The sequence below is a fragment of the Dryobates pubescens genome, chromosome 6, assembly GCF_014839835.1.
Source record: "Dryobates pubescens isolate bDryPub1 chromosome 6, bDryPub1.pri, whole genome shotgun sequence".
Taxonomy (NCBI): Eukaryota; Metazoa; Chordata; class Aves; order Piciformes; family Picidae; genus Dryobates; species Dryobates pubescens.
The window spans coordinates 8390178-8415191 of NC_071617.1; the positions used below are offsets into that span (position 1 = coordinate 8390178).

The following is a 25014-nucleotide window of genomic DNA, read 5'->3' on the forward strand; positions in this document are numbered from 1 at the left end:
GATACAAGATGGTAATGTTCTTTCATTTAGAGAAATACTTGCTTTGTCACAACAACAACAAAATGGGTAGAAAAATGTAGCAATACTAAGAAAGCAGGAAAGTACTCACTGTTCTTCCACAAATAAACAGAAAACAGCCAACAGAACAAAAACACAACAACAAAAACACCAGCAACACGGCTCTTAAACCAGAAGTATGAAAGTTCAGCTCCAGCTGAAATCTAGGAATGGCAAAAGCCTTTGCAGACATGGAAAGTCCTCAGTGAAGTTAGACTCTGCCTGTCAGTCAAAACAATCTACAAATGAAGGCTTCAGCCATGAAACCTCTAGAGAAAACTACTGCTGCTGGAAGGTATTTAAGGATGATGAAATTTAACAAGTCTGTGTAAGCTGAGTAAATAACTCATCTGAGTTATTTAACCAAGGTAAGATTTGTTTTACTTAAGAAAGTATAATATAAAGTTATTGGTTAAGTATCTGGGACCATTCTATTATCCTATGATTAAATCAAATCAGGCTGATGAAACAGCTGTGAGAGAGAAAGAATGAAGCAAAACAAAAAATTATGCAAGCCAAGTAATATTGTAACATGCAAACCCCAGACTGCTGCATCTTAGCCACTCTGGACAGAATAGCTTCAAAGGTATTTGATGACAAGGGTTTCATCTCCAGAGAAGTAAGCAGGAGATCCATAAACTGATTCCCCACTAACTGATGTCTTAATATTAAATTCAGGAAGGTCATGCCTGTCAACACAGGCATTCAGAATAATTAATGAAAATCTATTTAATTATCTGTGGAGTCTGGATCACTGGAGAACAAAATAATCAGAAGCATGTCCAACGTAAAAGCTGCCGTAGTCATTTTTCAGTGTTGATTAGGGTTAGCTATCATGGACAGAACCTAAATGTCCAAATAATAGGTCAGGTTTTCATCTCTAATCTGTTTATCACAATGAAATCCAGCTGAGAGAATGTTAACACTGGATCTTGGCAGCACTATTTTCTTCTCTGAGTACACCTATCAGCCTGAGCATCTCCATAATCAACTGCAACTTACTGGTTTGAGAATATTTAAAATAACTATGTAGTTCCTTCAGTTTTATTCTTCATCCATCCTGTTCTCTCACCACTCCAGAACTCCAAAGCCACGGGAATGTCCCTAATACTGAAAATGCCCACCAAAACATTACATGTGTGCTTTAATTTCTTTCACAAAAGGCAGTATTCCAAGTGCCCTAATTATTCTCGTACACAGAATAATATCACAGTATCACCAAGGCTGGAAGAGACCTCAAAGATCATCGAGTCCAACCTGTCACCACAGACCTCACAACTAGACCATGGCACCAAGTGCCACGTCCAATGCCCTCTTGAACACCTCCAGGGATGGTGACTCCACCACCTCCCCACGCAGCCCATTCCAATGACAAATGACTCCCTCAGTGAAGAACTTTCTCCTCACCTCCAGCTTAAACCTCCCCTGGTGCAGCTTGAGACTGTGTCCTCTTGTTCTGGTGCTGGTTGCTAGAGAGAAGAGACCAACTCCTTCCTGGCTACAATCCTGCTTCAGGTAGTTGTAGAGAGCAATGAGGTCTCCCCTGATCCTTCTCTTCTCCAGGCTAAACAATCCCAGCTCCCTCAGCCTCTCCTCATAGGGCTTGTATTCAAGGCCTCTCCCCAGCCTTGTTGCCCTTCTCGGGATACATTCAAGTGTCTCAATGTCCTTCTTAAACTGAGGGGCCCAGAACTGGACACAGTACTCAAGGTGTGGCCTAACCAGTGCAGAGTACAGGGGTAAACATGCAGCCTGTACATACAGGGGTATACGTGCATCCTGTACATTTGAGTAAGAAAATGAGACTTCCACAAGACTTCCATTTTCCAAGTGAGTAACAAAGTATGACAAAACTCTTCATAATGAAAATTCAAACCAAAAAAAACAAAAACAAAACCAGTGTGGGAAAGCAGCTTAGAACCCTATGGAATACACTAATTGTAATTTTACAGCATCTTATTCCAAGACACACTGATCTGTATTAGCTAATGACCTACAGCTCTGAACAGATTATTCTTCAGTGGCAATACACAGCAGAGTCAGTACTCATGAAGTATTTCTTTCCCTTGATATCAAATTGCCTTCTATAGAGCAATCATTTTAAAAACATTATTATCTGTTATTACTACTTCTTGAAGCAACAGCTTTCAATTACAAGAAAACATTTCCATAACCTGTCTTTAGCACATACCAAAATACCAGTGTAAACCAATCTCCAAAACAAAGGCTTCCTGAAGGACTAAGCTGCACAGGACATTAATACTTTGTATACATATTTTCATAGTTTGACAAGTCAAGTCCATGAGCAGAATATCTGGCTTGTGGATTAAAAGCATAATAAATGCAAAGACTCCCACCTGGCTCTTTGCATGGTCAGTTTAAGTTGGCTGAGTTTATTTGTTCAGGCTCAGCAGTTCTTGAAGGCACTGTACTGCTCTGAGGATAAGCATGGATCTCCCAACACCATGTTTCTGTAACCCTGTACTCTGTGAGCACCTGCATCACATTACCCAAGTGTTTGTGTGCAGCCAACCAATGTCCATTAACCAACTATTCCCACCCATTTCTTAATGCCTGGATGCCATACTGAGTGCAAAGTCATGCTGGATTTTCACACCATGCTTTGCCCAAGCTAGGAAACCCTTCAAGCACAAACTCCAAAGATGAGAAAAACCTGAAGGTGTTCTTTTCATTGGCTGAATAATGCTGAATCCTGACTGACTCCATGTGGACCCACTTGGTAATTTTCATAGGACACCCAATTCCCCATATTCTCCAGGCTTTCAATGATTTAGGATACCCCATTCTTCTACTAAAGATAACAAAACTAATAAACCAAAGAATGCAGGAAAAACTTTCAAAGAAAGCCTACACCGTTTGTTTCTTTAGTAGAAAAACTTCACTTTGCTGTCTCAGCACATGGAAGAAAGAATGCTTTCCACTGCACTGCTAAAACAAAACTTCTTTTGTCTATATCTATACATAAGACCAAAGTTTAACCCTACCAGTCTCAAAACAAAAATTCTCACCTCCTGGTTTTTAAACACAGTCGATGCCTTACAACTTTCAAACACGTTAGCACTGATCCCTTTTGCTAGACTAAGGCACTGTGCACAAATGAGCATTAATAGTCCTCCTTTTACTCTGTATATTCATTGTAATTGCACTTCCAATCAAGTTAAAGCAGGTATAAAAATCTATTCATCTGCTCTAAGTGAATAAAAATTAGTCACTCCACTTAGCAAAGACTCCAATTGCTTAACTGCTACTATATGTGAAGAACATCTTCTAGAAATAAAAGTCAAGCTACTGAAATTAATGTGTCACACAATTCAGATTCTTCCTGTTACTCAGACACTAGTGACTATGATGTAAGAAATCACATTGAGCACATTATTACCTTAAGATATTGCCCACAGCAAAGAGCATGATATGAATGCTTTTGAGTAGCATGAGTTAAAAACAGTTCCACTAAGACCTGGGATTCTTGATTTTAATTTTGAAGTCAGAAGTACAGATGAAAAACAAAAGGTTAGGGTATGGATCCCCACTGATGATGATTTGAAAATCTCAAGCAAACACTAGTCGTCACATAAATGTTCCAATCTGTTAAAAATATTTAGTCTCATGAATTCCTTTGGAATTTTACTCAAGGGAGATTTATATGAACAGCCACTGTACCTCTTTGCAAGTGTATAATGAAATGAGGCAGTTAACATCTGAGGTTGTATTTCAACATGAATAGCAAATACTTTCTATACCCCATCCAAGCTGCTTGGCATAGGGGCAAGAAAGACCCTGCATGACATGGCCTTTCCATACAAGACAAAGAAATTGAGAGGATACCAAATGATACCAGATGCAATAGAATAGAATAGAATAGAATAGAATAGAATAGAATAGAATAGAATAGAATAGAATAGAATAGAATAGAATAGAATAGACCAGGCTGGAAGAGACCTTCAAGATCCACAGAAAATATGTCATCAGCATGATTCATTAGAATAGAATAGAATAGACCAGACCAGGTTGGAAGAGAGCTTCAAGATCATCGTGTCCAACCTATCATCCGACACCACCTAATCAACTAAACCATGCAACCAAGCATCCTGTTAAGCCTCGCCCTGAACACCCCCAGCGACGGCGACCCCACCACCTCCTCAGGCAGCCCATTCCAGTGGGCAATCACTCTCTCTGTGTAAAACTTCCTCCTAACACCCAGCCTAAACCTCCCCTGACGCAGCCTGAGACTGTGCCCTCTTGTTCTGGTACTGGTTGCCTGGGAGAAAAGACCAACATCCGCCTCACTACAACCCCCCTTCAGGTAGTTGTAGAGAGCAATAAGGTCACCCCTGAGTCTCCTCTTCTCCAGGCTAAGCAGCCCCAGCTCCCTCAGTCTCTCCTCATAAGGCTTATGCTCCAAGCCCCTCACCAACCTTGTTGCCCTTCTCTGGACACACTCCAGCAAGTCAACCTCCTTCCTAAACTGAGGGGCCCAGAACTGGACACAGGACTCAAGGTGTGGCCTAACCAGCGCAGTGTACAGGGGCAGAATGACCTCCCTGCTCCTGCTGGCCACACTGTTCCTGATACAGGCCAGGATGCCATTGGCCCTCCTGGCTGCCTGGGCACACTGCAGGCTCATGTTCAGCCTACCATCGACCAGCACCCCCAGGTCCCTTTCCACCTGACTGCTCTCCAGCCACTCTGACCCCAGCCTGTAGCTCTGCATGGGGTTGTTGTGGCCAATGTGCAGAACCCGGCACTTGGATGTGTTAAATCTCATGCCTTTGGACTCTGCCCAGCCTGTCGAGGTCCCTTTGCAGAGCCTATGTTCAGGCAACTGAGTTTCATGCAGTTGAGACTGGTCTATAACCAGTTACAGAGAAAAGAAAAGTTTTCCTAGTCTGTATTTGATGATGTGTGGCGTTTCTCCTACTTTGAAATGCTAACATGAGAACGCTGGAGAAATTAAATACAAGGATACATTTTATTATGGGTTTAGGACTGGGTGTCCTACAATAGAGATAAAAAGTCCTCCAGGGACTAGGGGAGGTACAGGAATTTTGTTATCCTATGCAATCATCCCGCATCTCCCTATATAAAGGGAGTTCACAGCAAATTCTCCCTCCTATGTCCCTTCGCATTGAGGCCTGGTTAAGGCCTGGTGAGCCAAGCTGGGGGGACAGCACTGAGGCCCAGTAAGCCTGAACTGGGTGGGGGGTGAGCAGTTCAGCCTGCTCTTGCGCTTGCTGAGGCTGGGGGAGGCAGGTTTTGGAAGGCTTTGGCCTGGTAGGCCCAGGTGGAAAACTGGGCCTGATTTGTGCATATATTCCTTTTCCCTGGATACCTGCTGTAGTTGTGTATGTATATGTAAACAGCATTCATATTTAACCGCCAATTCTGTGTGTTTTTATTTTACTACCTTTGGGGTAAAATACCCTTCTGTCATTTTGTCCTGAGCAGCTCATGGCTCAAAACAAGGACACAATTCAAACCAGAAATAAAGACATTAAAAAAGTTCAATGCCTCAATCCAGTCAGGTTGTATCCTGTTACAAATAACCTCTACAATGAATGTAAAAGAACTGTTGAGGGAAGGCAAAACTCTTGATTCTTTGGCTGACCACAACTAGAAGTTTGAACAAAGGCTCCCAGTATGAACTGAAAAATACTAGCCAGCTTCTGAAGGATCAACTAGAAGTTTTAATTCAGCTTTTACAAACAAATTCTTTAGCTTAACAAACCTTAGTGGCAAGACTTGGCTGAGAGACAGGAAAGGGTTATGGAGAAGAATAAAAGTTCATATATTTAACAGTCAGTCTGCAGAACAGTTCCTAAAAAGAAACTCAGCCACAAACTCCAGCATATGTTGTTGGGTACTAATACAGCAAATAAATTTCTCTCTGGGGTCAGTTTTCTTGCTAGAACATACTCTGTCCTTTGTGCAAGTGAATTTGCTTTCCTGAGTAAATACAAATCACCTACCCAATTTGCTGTGGGTTTGTGTTTTGCAGGTAAAATGAACTTACCGAGTGCCGTCTGCTTTCCAGCTAACTTTGTATGGCTTCTGCTCCAAAAACTTTATATTTTGTTTGTCCATGGAAACAGGCTGTGCTCCAGGGAATCCAGACCTAAAAAGAACCAAAAAAAAAAGAAGTCTATTAATGTTCTGCAAGTAAAGAGTCAGACAAGGCAATGCCTTCTTTGTATGTTAAACTGATGTCACACCTTGTACCAGACTCGCTGCAAGGTTAACTTTGAGTTTGCAGGAGGAATCAAATGTGTGCCTGGTAAGAGCATTTGGTCCTGACAAAATAGGAAATTTGTTGAACTTTTCAAGTTTTAACTTTCCAAATTACAAGCACTAGAAGAACTTGTAAGCACCAGCAAGGTAAGAAACACTGTGAGCAACTCCTTAGATCAACAGCTTTAGAAGTAGGAGTTCAGAATCTGAGATACTAAAACCCATGCTCTCATTAACACTGGACACAATCCAAGCCAGGTATAAAAATGAGCATTATACCTCAATAAGAAAGTGTACCAGTAGTTGTATAAATAAGTCTGCTGCTTGAGCAAGCACTGAATTTTACACAAATAGCTGGACTAGACTATGCCTGGAATTTGCAGAGCAACAATTCACCTGAAAATGTTTTGTTATGTCAATGGAAAAACAGTTTTAGGGTCTCGGTTCTTAATATAAACAGCTGGTCATTCCATCTCATATTACAATAGGAGATGCTCATCTGTTTCACTGCTGTGTGTTTTTCAGGCTTGCTTTTTCTTTTTAAGCAATCCATCCAAAAACAGCCATCCTTTTTTTATTTTTACAATGAGCTGTTTCCTTCTGCAAAACTAAACCCACGACCTTTATTTCTAGACAGTATAAATAAACAAGTTCTACATGTTCTCATACCCTTCCCATCCACAGAACTGCTGACATTTTTGCTGTATTCCTCCTAGCTTTGGTTGTGTTGTCACCTGGGTCACACATTTAACTGTTATTCCTTCCAAGAAAACTGCACCCTAAAACAAACAAACAAACAAAAAAAGGAGTAGTAATAATCATTATTATTATAATTAACAATAATAAACTTCCAGAAAGCAGAGCAGAACCTGTCCAGACAAGATGGAACATGTTTTAACAACTTGATCATAGAATACATAGCATGCATAGAATAAACCAGGTTGGAAGAGACCTTCAAGATCATCGTGTCCAACCCATCAACCAATCCAACACCACCCAAACAACTAACCCACGGCACCAAGCACCCCATCAAGTCTCCTCCTGAACACCTCCAATGATGGCGACTCCACCACCTCCCCAGGCAGCCCATTCCAATGGGCAATCACTCTCTCTGTATAGAACTTTTTCCTAACATCCAACCTGAACCTCCCCTGGCGCAGCCTGAGACTGTGTCCTCTTGTTCTGGTACTGGCTGCCTGGGAGAAGAGACCAACATCCGTCTGTCTACAACCTCCCTTCAGGTAGTTGTAGAGAGCAATAAGGTCACCCCTGAGTCTCCTCCTCTCCAGGCTAAGCAACCCCAGCTCCCTCAGCCTCTCCTCGTAGGGCTTGTGTTCCAAGCCCCTCACCAACTCTGTTGCTCTTCTCTGGACTCGTTCCAGCAAGTCAGCATCCTTCCTAAACTGAGGGGCCCAGAACTGGACACAGATCCTCACAAGCAATACTAGTTTATACATTCCTTTAAAATCTATCCCCAAATACCAAGATAGATCAACTGAGCTTTGCCAGTAAAGTCACTAGTGAGCCATATTAGGAAACCAGGAACTGAAAGGAGTTATTTATGGAAGGGGAAATAAAATAACATCTAAAATCATTTTAAGAGGAAGCACATTATTTTTCTTTAAAAAAGACAGCATACAAGTATCAAGTATTGAATAGTAAATTGGTCACATAAAAGATTTGCAGTGATCAAATTAATCATCCTTAGTACTAGAAAGTATGATATAATAATAAGGTAGTGCAAGACACCTGTTTGTGGATGACAGTCTAAACTTAATACAGTATTGTAAGCCTGGATCAAATCACTGTCCGGCAGAAGTCTTTGTGACACCACTTTAAGTGTGTCAAAATGATGGCCTCAAAATAGGTAAACTGGAAACTAAAGACAAAATTGGCCTATGAAATGTTAAAGACCTCTTTTTAATATATAAGTGGTGCTACCACACCAACAATTCTATGTTTTCCTGGGATTCATGGAAGATAAGAGCTGCTTGCTGACAGTAGAGATGTAACATGAGAGATAAATGGTAAGTAGCTTGATCACAGTGTCACAGTATCACTAAGGTTGGAAGAGACCTCGAGGATCATCGAGTCCAACCTGTCACCACAGACCTCACGACTAGACCATGGCACCAAGTGCCACGTCCAATCCCCTCTTGAACACCTCCAGGGATGGTGACTCCACCACCTCCCTGGGCAGCCCATTCCAATGAAGAATGACTCGCTTGGTGAAGAACTTTCTCCTCACCTCGAGCCTAAACTTCCCCTGGTGCAGCTTGAGACTGTGTCCTCTTGTTCTGGTGCTGGTTGCCTGGGAGAAGAGACCAACCCCTTCCTGGCTACAACCACCTTTCAGGGAGTTGTAGAGAACAATGAGGTCACCCCTGAGCCTCCTCTTCTCCAGGCTAAACAATCCCAGCTCCCTCAGCCTCTCCTCATAGGGCTTGTGTTCAAGGCCTCTCCCCAGCCTTGTTGCCCTTCTCTGGACACATTCAAGTGTCTCGATGTCCTTCTTAAACTGAGGGGCTCAGAACTGGACACAGGACTCAAGGTGTGGCCTAACCAATGCAGAGTACAGGGGCACAATGACTTCCCTGCTCCTGCTGGCCACACTATTCCTAATGCAGGCCAGGATGCCATTGGCCCTCTTGGCCACCTGGGCACACTGCTGGCTCATGTTTAGGCGGCTGTCAATCAGCACCCCCAGGTCCCTCTCTGTTTGGCAGCTCTCCAGCCACTCTGACCCCAGCCTGTAGCTCTGCATGGGGTTGCTGTGGCCAACATGCAGCACCTGGCACTTGGACTTGTTGAATGTCATCCCATTAGACTCTGCCCATCTGTCCAGTCGGCCGAGGTCCCTCTGCAGGGATAATTATGTAACTACTACGAATCGTTTTTAGACATGAGGTTTTTGTTGGTTTGTTTTGGTGGTTTTTTTTACAGTATCTCAGCAGATGAAGTCATTAAGTCCCACTTCACTCTCTCTCCAAACCTGAGACACATGTTTTCAATTAAAGATGTTAATTATACCAGACCAATGTGGTATAATGAACACAATAAGTTCAATTACATGGATTTCACCTTGCTGTGTGTTAAGGCTTGGGGGGGGGGGGGAGGGGGGGGAGGAGGGCAGAGAAACCTGACCCAGGCAGGTGGGAAACTCGACCCCCCTGTGGTAGGGGTCCCCAGGTCATGTTTATTCCCATTGCCTGTCTGCACTCTGTATAAGGGGGAGTCACTCTCTGCCTCCCCTCTATTGCTTTCACCCCTCTGCTTCTGTGCTGCTGACCATGGGGTCTGGCCAGCCTGCCACATGGTCCAGGCCTGCTGCCTCATGTGGGGCCTGTATCCAAAGGGAATCCACTGCCATCCAGTCTGTTCTGTATATATACCTGCATGTATTCCTTTCCATGAATACCTCTGTACCTTCCTCTTCCCTAAATACCTTTTTTGTTGTTCTTACAATTGCCTATTTTAACTTACAAGTCAGAGCATACCTTTTCTTTTGCTGCCTCCCCCTTTTTCTTCTGCCTAACTTTTTTCCCCACGGGGGGGAACAGGAGAGGGAGGCAACTAAATTCTGTTCCACTGGGGTTTGGGAAACTCAAATGGCTACACACCTCCACCTGGGTGACGTACCATGTTATGTGTCTCAAAACTTCCAACCTACACTGTAGGGAAAACGATGGAAAGAACAAATCTACTTCTGCAGCAGCAAACTTTCAAGGGTTCTCAGCCGATCTAGGAGAAACTTCTTAACAAAAGAGGAAAACAGCTGGTTTTCTGACAAAAGGTTTGTGTAGAATATATACTTGCATTATTTCATTCATGGTCTAAACCAGGTTACTGAAGTGAAGGTGCTGTCCTGAATGCCAGAGGAAAGCCTAAGCAGAGATGAATAAAAATACCAAAAACAAAATTCTAGAATAACTTCTGTATTACAGAAAAAGCTGGATGCCCAGTGCAGTATTTATGTGGGCACCAGCAGGTGCAACGGCACAGAGGTGACTGGGTGAGGGAGGCAGGCAGCTACACAGCTGTCGGCTGAATTCAAGTAAGTGGTTGCAAGCACCAGGAAAATAAAGGCAGATAGAATAGAATAGAATAGAATAGAATAGAATAGAATAGAATAGAATAGAATAGAATAGAATAGAATAGAATAGAATAGAATAGAATAGAATAGAATAGACCTTCAAGATCATCGTGTCCAACCCATCATCCAACACCACCTCATCAACTAAACCATGCAACCAAGCACCCTATCAAGTGTCCTCCTGAACACCCCCAGCGACGGCGACCCCACCACCTCCTCAGGCAGCCCATTCCAGTGGGCAATCACTCTCTCTGTGTAAAACTTCCTCCTGACCTCCAGCCTAAACCTCCCCTGACGCAGCCTGAGACTGTGTTCTGGTACTGGTTGCCTGGGAGAAGAGACCAACCTCTGCCTCACTACAACCCCCCTTCAGGTTGATGGTTGCTCTGCCTCGCCTCTCAGACTAACAACAGTGTGACTGCTAACATTAAAGCAAAAGGCACACAACAGGAAAGATTTTACAGAAAGGGAAAAAAAAAATCATAAACTTGGTGTAGCAATACCAGAACAAGGTAGAATCATAGAATCAACAAGGTTGGAAAAGACCTCACAGATCATCAAGTCCAACCTGTCACCCAACACCTCATGACTACTAAACCATGGCACCAAGTGCCACGTCCAGTCACCTCTTGAACACCTCCAGGGACGGTGACTCCACCACCTCCCTGGGCAGCACATTCCAACAGCCAACAACTCTCTCTGTAAATAACTTTCTCCTCACCTCGAGCCTAAACCTCCCCTGGTGCAGCTTGAGACTGTGTCCTCTTGTTCTGGTGCTGGTTGCCTGGGAGAAAAGACAAACCCCCTCCTGGCTACAACCTCCCTTCAGGTAGTTGCAGACAGCAATAATGTCTCTCTGAGCGATGTCTCTCTGCAGACAGCAATAATGTCTCTTCTCCAGGAACAGATAACAGGATAGAAACATATCCCATTTTCACAGAATCACACAATTTCAGGGGCTGGAAGGGACCTTGAAAGATCATCCAGTCCAACCCCCCCTACCAGAGCAGGATCACCTAGAGCAGATCACACAGGAACACATCCAGGTGTGTTTTGAATATCTCCAGAGAGGCAGACTCCACAACCCCCCTGGGCAGCCTGTTCCAGTGTTCTGTCACCCTTAAAGTGAAAACATTTTTCCTTTTGCTTCCATGGAACTTCCTATGCTAAGCCACTTCTGTACCTGCTCATGGCTAACTCAGCGCTCCAGCTGTCATGAGGACGTTGCCTTGGATATGGTGCCAAAACTGAGCCATATCCATGCACATTCTGCACCACTGTTCACAACCCCCTATGGAAACAGGACACAGGAGAACAAGGTGCAGAGATGCCAGGACACTCAGCTCAGCAGGAGCACCTCAGGTCCTCAGCACTGCTACTAAGCCAAGAGTTCTAAGCCCTAACTGATGTAAGGTAACCACATGTACTTAGTATGTACACACTGTGCATACATCATCTTACACTCATCAAGCTCTTGCCACTTGCTACCACACCCCTCCACTCACCACTTCAGTTGAAGAAGTGGCAATGTGCATCATCCTCTGTTGATGATTCTAAACAACCACATGGCAGAGTGAGTGGAAACAGCCCCAAACACACATGTCCCTGACCCTAGTGGCTACCACCAGGACTGTGAGAGAGCCATTTTCAGCTACCCAGGCTTGATCAAGTGCCAATACGCTCAGAGACTGCCTTCCAGAGGACAAGACATATTCCAACACGTGTCAAAAAGGCATGTTTTGTGTTCTAAAATGCAGGAAGGGAGAGCCAGAGAGTTAGACTGCTCAGCTTAGAATTAATACCTAGAGATACAGGACCAAATCACATGAACTGCCTCTAAGCCTGTCCAAGCAAAAAGATACAACAAAGTCATGCTGTTACTCAGCAAGAAGAGCATTCAACTGATCTTTTGGTTTCAGTGATGAAACAGGCTTAAAATAATTGTTAGAAGCAGGAAATACCACATCTTTTGATGCTGGCATTTGTCTTGTCTTTTTTTTCTTGTCTTGTTTTCACAGAGAAACTCAGAAACCATGGGGTAAATAGTACTTTCATAAACAACAGAGCAACCTGCTTCCAAGCAGGGTTCAGAGGAGTTGGTGTTTTACTAACAAAGAGGAAGAATATGTTGAGGAGAATCTGAGGTCTGGTTTAAGAGAATTCATTTTCCCCAAACTTCCTATTGGCATATCCTTTTTTATTTCTTCTTTTGTGACATCTGTGAATTTAGTTACAGAGACACAAACTGAGATGGTAGCTTAAGAATTCAGTGCTGTCTTAGGTTTTATGAATGGGCTGGGAAAAAACAACTGTGCAGTTTGATACAAAGTTCTGCTCTTAGTAAGGAATAAGCAATTATACAAACACACATTGGTAGCTAATTGGAGAAAAAGATATAGAAGCAATGAGAGACCAAAAGCTGAACTAGTATCATTCTGTCTTGTAAAAGGCAATTCTATTAAGATACTAGCCTGGTACATGTCCCAGTGGAGGCCAGGGACAAGCAGAGTCCCTCAGGGATCAGTCCTAGGACCAGGCTTGTTCAACATCTTTGTGGGTGCCATGGACAGTGGCATTGAGTGCACCCTCAGCAAGTTTGCTGATGACACCAAGCTGTGTGGTGCAGCAGACAGCTGGAGGGAAGGGATGCCATCCAGAGGGACCTGGACAGGTTGGAGAGGTGGGCACAAGCCAACCTCATGAGGTTCAACAAGACCAAGTGCAGGGTCCTGCATCTGGGTCGAGCAACCCCAGGCACAAATCCAGGCTGGGCAGGGACTGCCTGGAAAGCAGCCATGAGGAGAGAGACTTGGGGGTGCTGGTGGATGAGAAGCTCAACAGGAGCTCTCAGTGTGCACTTGCAGCCCGGAAAGCCAATCAGATCCTGGGCTGCATCAAGAGAAGTGTGGCCAGCAGGTCAAGGGAGGTGACTCCCCCCCTCTGCTCAGCTCTGCTGAGACCCCACCTGGAGTATTGCCTCCAGTTCTGGAGCCCCTATTACAAGAGGGATATGGATGTGCTGGAAGGTGTCCAGAGAAGGGCCACAAGGATGATCAGAGGGCTGGAGCTCCTCTCCTATGAGGGCAGACTGAAGGAGCTGGGGCTGTTCAGTCTGGAGAAGAGAAGGCTCCGAGGTGACCTAATTGTGGCCTTCCAGTATCTGAAGGGGGCCTACAAGAAGGCTGGGGAGGGACTTCTCAGGATCTCAGGTAGTGATAGGACTAGGGAGAATGGAATGAAGGTGAAGGCAGGGAGATTCAGGCTGGATGTGAGGAGGAAGTTCTTCCCCATGAGAGTGGTGAAGCCCTGGAATGGGTTGTCCAGGGAGGTGGTTGAGGCCCCGTCCCTGGAGGTGTTTAAGATGAGGTGTCCCTGCCCATGGCAGTGGGGTTGGAACTAGATGATCCTCGTGGTCCCTTCCAACCCTGACTGATACTATAATACTATTCTATTACCAGTATTAGCCTTAAAGCATAGGACAGCCTCAGCTAAAGGCTTGTGTTTGATGAGAGGCGACACAGTCTCAAAGAAATGTGAGTCAACCTGACAGAGTACAAAGAATTAAAAGAATGATCAGAAGTGTGAAAATCATGTACTATGGGGAGAAAGTGAACAAATTGGTATTTAATGTGGAGAAAGAGAAGACTGCAAGCAAATGACACCCTTATTCAAGCACAAAGACTCTTTTCCAGTTCTGCAGCAGCATTGCATTTCACATATCCATGGGCAGAAGAGCAAGTACAGGACTTCAACATTGGAAAAAAAGGAGGTTAGACAGAAAAATAAAATGAAGTTGCTAATATTTGGAATCAATATACCTTGATAGTTAAACAACAGGTATCACTATTGCTAATTATGTCAGCCATGACACTCAGTGGTTTCCCTCTCTCTCTCAGATGACCACAAGACACCGGTGCTCAAAACGATTACAGGACTCATTAACAGCTACCATCTCTTCCAGACTGTTGGAGATGTAACTATTTTAGAAGCACTACATACTAGCCCTGTAACATTTGTGAAATATGCAGCTTACATGGGACTAGAACAGATGGCATTCTTCAATAAACAGTAGATCTGACTGACCCATGAAAAGTTTGACGTTTCTGGCTCAGAGTTAGAACTTTGTGTCCTACTTGAAAAATCAAGTAATGTTTCCTGAAGAGAGACTCCAAGTGGTCATTAAAAATGTTGCTTTGATGCCATGACCATTATGGCATAGACTGGCAAAGGCAAAATGTGTTTGGAGCTCACAAGACTACAGCAAACAGATTTGCTGCTACCTGTCAACCACAACTGGGTGATGACAAAGTAAACTGTAGGGGAACTGTAAGGGCATTACACTCTTAACAGTTCCCATAGTGCAGAAAAGAAAGGCTGGCATCAAAACCATGGACATTTTAGTGAAAGAGCTGCAGTTAAGTTTCACACATCCAAGATGGAATTTCTGAAGTGGACAACACACTAACTTCCCTTTGTGGGCTAGTTCAACAGCTGCTTCATTATCCCAGTGAGATGCCTGTGAGGTTTCTCCTCCTCTACCACTAAAGTTTTCTCCTGTCACCACAAAGACCTGGGTCAAAATTAAAACATTTCAGAATACCACTATCACCACAGCCACCTGCAGTCTGACACTGCCTACCCCACAAATGCCTTAGAGAAACAGTCAAATGAGAAGGCTGAAAACGTCTGCAGTGGAAAATCAACACAGCGCTGAAAATCTAGTCCTTCGGGCAGTCAAGTGAGAAAATCTGAGCAAGAGGTATTTACCTGAGATATTTACAAGGAATCACAAAGAGATTGTATCCATCTCTACTGAGTTAAGAAGCAGTCCAATCTGCCAGCCAAGAACCATGTCAAAGAATTCTCCCCGTTCCTTGTCTTCGCGTCAAAGAATGCTCCTCCCGAGCTGCAAAACTGAATTATACGAATATGCATATTAACTAGAGGATCCTCTCTTTCATAAAGGCTCTAGCTCATCAGTCACTTCTAGTTATCAATATGCTTATTCGTATAATTGAGCTGCCAGCTTTCAAAAGGAAAAAAACAACGCCAGTGTCAGAGAGCAAAAAGCCTGGGAAGCCAATGCCATGATTCCTGTCAGAATCACAGAATCGATAAGGTTGGGAAAGACCTCAAAGATCATCAAGTCCAACCTGTCACCCAACACCTCATGACTACTAAACCATGGCGCCAAGTGCCACATCCAATCCCCTCTTGAACACCTCCAGGGATGGGGACTCCACCACCTCCCTGGGCAGCACGTTCCAATGACTAACAACTCTCTCTGTGAAGAACTTTCTCCTCATTTCGAGTCTAAACTTCCCCTGGCACAGCTTGAGACAGTTAGACAGACCAGCTTTGTTTTATACTTCCTGAGAAGAGGCTGTCATCAGACCTCATCATCACGCATTTGCTAATGAATCAATAGGCAAATTAAAAGAAAACAGGATTGCAATTCCAGCTCAAATAACCTTTTATATAGACATAGATATAGACACAGATATAGACTTAGATACAGATATAGATATAATCTCAAAATTTTACCAGAAGCCTAAGAAAGGTAAGTGGCCATATCCCTGAATATATATTTTACTACAGATTTTTACACTGTGGAAAACTTTTTTATTCCAGCCATTTCAAAGTCTTCAAAGTTCACCTTGCTTCTTTGGCCTACATTTGGATTCAGGCTAATTTCTTCCATACTCTTTCTTCCATACTTCAGTCTTGAGAAGAGAAGGCTCCAAGCCGACCTAATTGTGGCCTTCTAGTATCTGAAGGGAGCCTCCAAGAAGGCTAGGGAAGGACTTCTCAGGATATCAGGCAGTGATAGGACTAGGGGGAATGTAATGAAGCTGGAGGTGGGGAGATTCAGGCTGGATGTGAGGAAGAAGTTCTTCACCATGAGAGTGGTGAAGCCCTGGAATGGGTTGTCCAGGGAGGTGGTTGAGGCCCCGTCCCTGGAGGTGTTTAAGCCCAGGCTGGATGGGGCTCTGGCCAGCCTGATCTAGTGTGGGGTATCCCTGCCCATGGCAGGGGGGTTGGAACTAGATGATCCTTGTGGTCCCTTCCAACCCTGACTGATACTAGGATACTATGATACTCCATTTGTAAACCATGCTGAGCAGCTGCAGTAACCACAAAATGTATTTTTTGCAACATATTTCATATGAGGATTTCCAACTGTTTACAAACAAACACCTCACCACACAAGTGAAATAACTCAGCATTATGCAGAAAGAACTGAATCTATTTTTGCACTCAGCAAAAGTTCTCCCCTATTTTATCTGCAAATAAAAAGCATGAGTCAGGAATTTGGAGAGAACTGAACCTTTAGTCTACAGATGATGCAAGTATATTCTTTGCACTTAAGTATTAGTTCTGTACTGTGGTAACTGCAGCAACTTCCTTAATCAGAATAATGCACATGTGTGTCAAAATAATCACAGTAAGTGACCAGCCATAATCTTTGTCATGATACAGTTAAAGCAGCTTTGAACAAAACAAAACTTCAAAGCTGCCTGGGGGGGGTTTTAAGGTCATACTGCTTTTTGCTGATCCAATTCTCAATCCTCCAGAATTTCCAAAACTAAGAATAGTCACTAAAATCAGATTGCTTTTTTTAACTGAGTGCTTAATTTCATTCACAGAGCTACCAAAACAAAAAGGTGAAAACTGTTTACTAACACCTTCTCTTACCATTTGATCTCCAAACAGGGAGTGAATAATCTAAAAGCATTTTACTATTTCAACTCAACAGAAAAATGTTTATTTTGGAAACATTTTAAGTCATTGTGACAAGTGGAATAGTTGAGGTGTTGAATGCTGAAGTTCAAGTTTCATATAGGAAACAAAAGAAGGCTTACAATGAATCTACCAGGTTTTCCTAGCTAGAGACAATCTACCAGCCCTCATTTGCAAGAGCACTGACACTTGTATGCCACGGATTATGCAGTAACTGATGACTACAGGTTTATGAAATTAAGTTTAGCAATTAGAATAAGAAGTTCATAATCAAAAAGTACCAGTTTTAGGCGTTCTTTTCTCCTCTTGCCAAAAGAAGAGCTTGATGATCCAGGTTCTGATTCCTGGCCTCCTGTTTTACCATTGTCGTCATCTTCCTCTTCATCGTCCTCAAAGCACCATTCTGGCAGCTCAGGCGGCGATGGTGCATCATCTTCATCTCCATAACGACGAAATAACTCCTTCAAGTAGTCACCTTTATAAATTCCTGGTGGTCTAGCCTGAGCAAAAGTAGCCACAGCAGCCTCAATACTGTCAAATAAAAATTGCAAATTACTCTGGATAGAATAGAATAGAATAGAACAGAACCGAACCGAACCAGGTTAGAAGAGACCTTCAAGATCATCGTGTCCAACCCATCATCCAACACCACCTAACTGACTAAACCATGGCACCAAGCACCCTATCAAGTCTCCTCCTAAACACCTCCAGTGATGGTGACTCCAGCACCTCCCCGGGCAGCCCATTCCAATGGGCAATCACTCTCTCTGTGTAGAACTTCTTCCTAAGCTCCAGCCTAAACCTCCCCTGGTGCAGCTTGAGACTGTGTCCTTTTGTTCTGGTGCTGGCTGCCTGTGAGAAGAAACCAACCTCCGCCTGTCTACAACCTCGATGCTTAGTTTATGTATTTCAGTCATGCTACACCTTCCCATTTCTCACTGGGAATGAGAATTGAAACAAATTTCAAACTGGTCATCCCAAAAACATTCATTTTATTTGCAACATCATGCTTAGAACTGCCTGGCAGCAATTGCTGTTGCACAAGAGCTTGCACAATTACGTTGGCATTGCATGTAGGTTCTCAGAAGTAACTGCAGCCTGCACTGCATCATCTCCTTACTGCAGCTAATGGTGCTCTGCTGGTCACCTAGGTAAAACTTTTATTATTGCTACAGAAAGGAAATGGGTAGCACACAGGTAGGTAATTAAGGACAGAATGAAGACAAAAAAGACCAAATTAGAATAGAATAGAATAGAATAGAATAGAATAGAATAGAATAGAATAGAATAGAATAGAATAGAATAGAATAGAATAGAATAGACCAGGTTGGAGATCATCATGTCCAACCTATGAAAGATGAAAAAAAAAAGATTAATAAAAAAGATGAATAAAAAGATGAATAAACTTAAGGAAGAAAAATGCAGGTGCTGAAATTCATATATGGTTACATTTTTCCCCTCTAAGAATTGTCTTTCCTTTCATTAGAGGTTTTGCCATCACACTGGGAAAAACCAGCCTAATCTTTTGAAATTACTTCTCCTTCCAGAAGTGTCTCCTAAAAAACTGTAGTTCAAAAGTCTTCTTAGTATGCAGCTCACACATAAGGGCTTTAATAAAGTGAAGACTGGACCACAAAAGAATTAGAAACCAAAACTAACAGTCATGCACCTTCACTAACCAACTGGAAAGCACTCCAAAGCAAACAGTAAGCACAGCACAAAGGTTTCATTGTTGCTAATTTCACAGATCTTATGAAAAATGTTTAACAGAAAGTACTGGACATAGTTCTGCCTTCAATTCATGATGGCTGCATGGAGCAGTAATGCTCTGTCGATAAACATTTAGAAATCTTGCTAAATAAAAGAGAGGGTAAGTCACAAAAGGTACCTGCCCCTGTTAGGCTTCTTAACAAGCACATATCTTACACCTGGAACAAAAGCACACATTACATGCTGTGATAAGAATTTTTTTCAGATAAGAAACTTGCCCACTGCTGGAAGAAGGAAAATATAGAGCTAAAATGGAGAGAGGAATTGAAATACAAAAGCCCCCCTCCCCTTTTTTTTTCCTGGCTGATCTATACAGTATGGGAAGCAGCCTGAGAAATTTATGAGGCAAATTCCCAGAATAGACAGAAACATTTCCTAAGAAGCAGTAGCTTTGGTTGTCTCTTCATATGTTGGATAAGAGGTAAAAAAGCCAAACCATTTCCCAGAGTTGGACTATCAGATGGCTGGTCATCAGCAACGACAGTCTAAGAATCCAAGTCTCCCAAAAGGAGCTTTCTTCCCCATTCTGAAGCTCCACATTTCTTCCTCACAAGACAGTTTTTATTTTGGTATCTTTCTTAAATTGTTTCACATATTCTGTAATCAACATCCTTGAAAGGTCAAAAGGGATGGGGCCTGAAAGATGCTCAGATTTGTCTAATGATATTAGAACTCTACACTGTTCTGGAATAGATGGCAATGAAAGACAAAAGAGGCAGCACAGATTTCAAGCACAGAAACCTAACTGAAATTAAATGTATTTGGCAAGTTCTAGAAATACAGAAGTCTTTAGGAAAAATGAGTTGGGAATAAAAGCCCTTAAGTGTGAGCTGCATACTAAGGAGACTTCTGAATTACAGTTTTTTAGGAGACACTTCTGGAAGGAGAAGTAATTTCAAAAGGAGAAGAGGAGGCTCAGGGGTGACCTCATTGCCCTCCACGACTACCTAAAAGGTGGTTGTAGCCAGGAAGGGGTTGGTCTCTTCTCCCAGGCAACCAGCACCAGAACAAGAGGACACAGTCTCAAGCTGCGCCAGGGGAAGTTTAGGCTCAAGGTGAGGAGAAAGTTCTTCACCGCGCGAGTCGTTAGCCATTGGAATGTGCTGCCCAGGGAGGTGGTGGAGTCACCGTCCCTGGAGGTGTTCAAGGGGAGATTGGACGTAGCACTTGGTGCCATGGTCTAGTCCTGAGGTCTGTGGTAACTGGTTGGACTTGATGATATTTGAGGTCTCTTCCAACCTTAGTTATACAGTGATACTGTGATACTGTGAATCCAGCAAGGTTTCTGATCACTAGCCAGAGAACTTACAGTCTGGATGACTGTATAAAATACATCTCAGTATTCACAATACATCAGCAGCACTCCTGCATCATATGCTTAAGGAAGGAATATGGATAGGTTTTCCATCAAGAAAATCTTATTTCCTCATCAGCAAATGACAGTGCCTCGTTTAAAGAATGACACAGCAAACAGGATTTATCCTGCTACAATGCTTAGCATCAACCACCGCCTTGCCAAAATTCATTCTTTTGCTGTGGACATTTTTTCCTACCAGGCAGTATCTGGGTTTTATGTTAAAAAAAATCTGACAAAGATGAATAAACTTGATACAATTACCTGGCTGAAGCATAAAATATAAGGCATGGCTGTTAAGACTTCTGCCACAGAGGCTTAAAAATAAAGAAACACTGCATAAAAGCAGATTCAAGTGCATTTTCTCTTTGGAGCAAAGTATCAACTCAGAGTCTAATTACTGTATGCAGCTTTTAAATTGTTAGAATAAACGTAGAGAATTTGGCTAGTTCATAGGAACAACCAGAATCATACTATAAAGATAGTTGTATCTGCATACACTTCCTAAGCTCAGCTAAAACTCTACCAAAATTCAGCTAGTCACTAATGGTGTTCTGTCCTCACTATTCCAATGTCAAGAGGATGATTAGGGGACTTGAGCACCACCCCTATGCAGAGAGACTGAGAGCCCTGGGGCTGTTTAGTCTTGGGAAGACTGAGAGGGGATCTCATCAATGCCTATAAATATCAGAGGGGTGGGTGTCAAGTGGAGGGGGCCAATCTCATTTCCCATGGTGGACAGTAATAAGACACAGAACAATGGATACAAACTTAAACATAGAACATTTCACCTCAACATGAGAAGAAACTTCTTTACAGTGAGGGTGATGGAGCACTGGAACAGGATGCCCAGAGAGGCTGCAGAGTCTCCTCTGGAGACTTACAAAACCTGCCTGGATGTATTCCTGTGCAGACTACCCTAGGTGATCCCACTTTCAGCAGGGGGGCTGGACTTGATGATCTCTGGAGGTCCCTTCCAATCTCTAACATTCTGTGATTTTGTGGTTCTGTGAATGTCTTTATTTCTAGCTCATTAACAGATAACAATGACGTAATTCTTTGCAAACAGTTTGCATACATACATGCTAAGCACCTAAAAACTTTATCTCCAGTCATAGGAAAATGCTGCAACAGAAGCAGTATTTTATTCACTTGAAGAACAAGAACTATCATCAGAATAGTTGAAGGGTTTGTTAAGAAACACACCTTGCATGGGATCCTGTCACAAACGGTGTTTGTGACAAAAGTCACACTCACCAACATCACACAGGTAAGTGTTTTCCACCCTAATGTTATCTGAGTACGATCATGACTATGAAAATTCCTCACCATAAGTCACATTTTTAAATCCCACCCCCCCCAAGGTGAGTCTGTGGATAAACATGCTGCTGACTTAGTGAAACAGCAATCTGTAAACAGGGTCTCCTGCTGACCCTTCAGAAGCAAGAATGTCTCTCTGCTGTTGTTCTAGCTAACTTCTCTTTAAACTCAAAACCAATACACTTAAAAATAATAAAATAAAATAAAATAAAAGGTTATATGTAAGTCCACATGAAAAAGATGAAAAAGTAAGAGAAATATCATTTAGAGCATGTTTGAACTCTAAGTTCTTACTCCAAGTGTGGGACACATCACAGGGAAGAGACACAATACAACGTATACACTCCTGAAGCCCCACATGTGGCTGGTACAGCTGACTTTTGACCTGCTGCACCCGGAAAGCTTGAATGAAACAGGCTAAGCTATCAAGCAATTACATAAATAATGTTAACACAGGCTGTTTGCTCAAGATTAGAGTAAGCAGTTTTCAGATAACAAACAGTGAATACATGAAGACTGCTGTCAGGACAACGAGTGAAAGATACTGAAGATACCTTTGGTCACCCCCCACAAACCCCTAGGAATTAACATTCAAAGTTACCTCCAGTCCAGCTTCTCAACCAAAAAGGCACAGATCAGAAATCCAGTTCTGTTGAAACCATGAGTGCAATGGACACCTAGACAAGGAAGGAAAGGGCATAATCATTTGCAAGTAGGTTTAATAAACATTTGAGTTCCCAAAGTATGTTTTTGGATCCTTCCACCTTCATTAAAGGGTTATCTCCCTTTCCATCAAGGCACATAAGCCTAAAAAGCAATTTGTTTCATTATTTCTGCAAATGGCTAGCAACAAGAAGATAGGATACTTCAGTTTATCCCAACTCAAGAGAACCAACTTAATGCAAGTGAAATATGGTTAATACAGATAAGATTCAAGGTATTTTCTTATGACTGCTTAACAGCTTATCAGAAGACAAACAATCAGTTCATATTGTGCTTTTAATGGATTCAATAAGCATTACATTCATTTCACAGAATCAGGTAGAAAAGTCATATCCAGACTACCCTACCTCAAACTTGAAAGCATGGTCAATAGATCACAATTCTATTTTGAATCTGCTATTAACATGCTAAGACCAGGCTCACTGACTTTGAAAACAAACAAAACCAACCAACCAAACATAAAACCCCCACAAATATCAAACTATACAACAGTATAATCATCTGGAATTACCTGTCTTTTCAATGTAATTAAAAAAAAAAAATCAAATTAAGTCTTTTACAGCTGTTATTTTACTGAACTCATTCCCTGGAAAAAGAGGGGAAGAGTCAAAGGCATTGGAACTTCATTTTTCTCTCAAGGCAACAGCACCATCTAGTGATAAACAAACCAGACTGAAAGTGTGTGCTAGAATACATGGAATACATAGAATACACCAGGTTGGAAGAGACCTTCAAGATCATCGCATCCAACCCATCAACCAATCCAACACCACCCAAACAACTAACCCACGGCACCAAGCACCCCATCAAGTCTCCTTCTGAACACCTTCAATGATGGTGACTCCACCACCTCCCCAGGCAGCCCATTCCAATGGGCAATCATTCTCTCTGTATAGAACTTCTTCCTAACATCCAACCTAAACCTCCCCTGGTGCAGCCTGAGACTGTGTCCTCTTGTTCTGGTACTGGCTGCCTGGGAGAAGAGACCAACCTCTGCCTGTCTACAACCTCCCTTCAGGTAGTTGTAGAGAGCAATAAGGTCACCCCTGAGTCTCCTCTTCTCCAGGCTAAGCAGCCCCAGCTCCCCCAGTCTCTCCTCATAGGGCTTGTGCTCCAAACCCCTCACCAACTTCGTTGCCCTTCTCTGCTATTAAAAATGTCATGGAGGATTCTGGCAAGCTGTTGCCTCTCCCTCATATTGCATTTAAAATGATAAATACCAAAGCTTCCACTAATAGCAAACCCAATTATTCTTAATATTAGCATATTTTTGCAGTTGTGACTATAAAGCAAGTCACTTTCCTTGATTTCCTCATTTCTCTACCATTGTTAGTACTAAGTTAAGCAATCATTCACTTGATGCTTATTCAGATCAAATGCTAATATCTATCTTCTTTGCTAAATGCTACCATACATTTCAAGTATTCTTTTTTTTTGCTTTTTTTAACTGAAGATACAAAACTATCTGCAAGAGTAAACTGATAAACAACAGAAACTTTATCCAGGTCAACAGAAACATGTCAGCTCTATCGGGGTTGGGCTTTCACACAGAATCAGAATGTTAAGGGCTGGAAGGGACCTCGGAAGGTCATCTAGTCCACACCCCCTGCTAGAGCAGGATCACCTAGACAAGATCACACAGGAATGCATCCAGGCAGGTTTTGAATATCTCCAAAGACGAAGACTCCACAACCCGCTGGGCAGCCTGTTCCAGTGTTCTGTCACCCTCACAGGGAAAAACTTTTCCTGGTGTTTACATGGAACTTCCTATGCCTCAACATCCACCCATTGCCCCTTGTTCTGGCAGGCTTTGTGCCTGCCCCATCCAGCCTCTTACCAAAGCAAGGCAAAATTACTAAACATTTCTCCAGATTCACCCATTCTAACCACTTAATAATATTAAAACCTGTTGTGACTTGCATCAAATTAAATTCATTTTAGCTTCCTTATTGAATTTGTTTCCTGTAATGATTTCTGGGGTTTAGGGGGGGGTTGGGAGATCTTTTTTGTGATTGTTTGTTTGCATTTTGTTTCCTTTGAGGCTGGCAGGCATACTCCAGTCCTTCAATTTGCAAAAATAACATTTCCATCTTATATTGTTCTAACTGAATAGAAAGTTTTGTTCACTTTTCATTCACGCTTCTGTCTCTTTTCTTATCTCATCTTGACACTGGAAATGAAATTGCACACAGTCGCTATCGCTAAGTCCTGCAGCTGTTGCTGCTACCAAAAAGGTTAAGTCAATAATTTTGTGCACATGACAAAGATAAGAAGCATCTCAGCAATGAGAGAAATGGCTTGGGCAGGAAAGATCACACAGGGTGTAGCACTACCCCTGCTGCAGCCTGCTTTGCTTCCGATAAAAACACCCTGCACGCCAGTCCCTCTGATCTTCTGTTAGAGGAAACAAGTGTTCAGAACCAGAAACAACTTTTCAGTTGGAAGGAAACTTTTTCATGGAAGGGAAATGTAAAATCCCAACATTTCTCTTTTACTACAAAAAAAAAAGTCTAAGCCACGTGTTATTTAAAAGCTCAGCCAATATATATTTTCTTCTTCCTGAGTCTTTCTTATTGGCTTTGTTTCTATGGAGGAAAAAAAGAAGTCTAAATAACAGAAGAACATTTCAAAATGCATAGAAGTCCAAATGTTAGTGGCTCAACATTAAAAGTAGCCTTTTAAAAGCTGAAATACCAGTTAAATGGGACTG

The 25014-nt window shown here is 42.6% G+C and overlaps 1 protein-coding gene across 1 annotated transcript in view; it reads right to left on the reverse strand.

Moving 5' to 3' along the window:
- RNGTT (RNA guanylyltransferase and 5'-phosphatase) overlaps positions 1 to 25014 on the reverse strand; it is a 267297-nt gene that overhangs the window by 211632 nt on the left and 30651 nt on the right. Inside the window, exons 5-8 of the mRNA XM_054162574.1 lie at positions 22183 to 22258; positions 17419 to 17668; positions 6973 to 7082; positions 6089 to 6190 (exon numbers count right to left, since the gene is read on the reverse strand). Coding sequence (XP_054018549.1) covers positions 6089 to 6190; positions 6973 to 7082; positions 17419 to 17668; positions 22183 to 22258 — 538 coding nt within the window. The remainder of the gene's footprint in view (positions 1 to 6088; positions 6191 to 6972; positions 7083 to 17418; positions 17669 to 22182; positions 22259 to 25014) is intronic.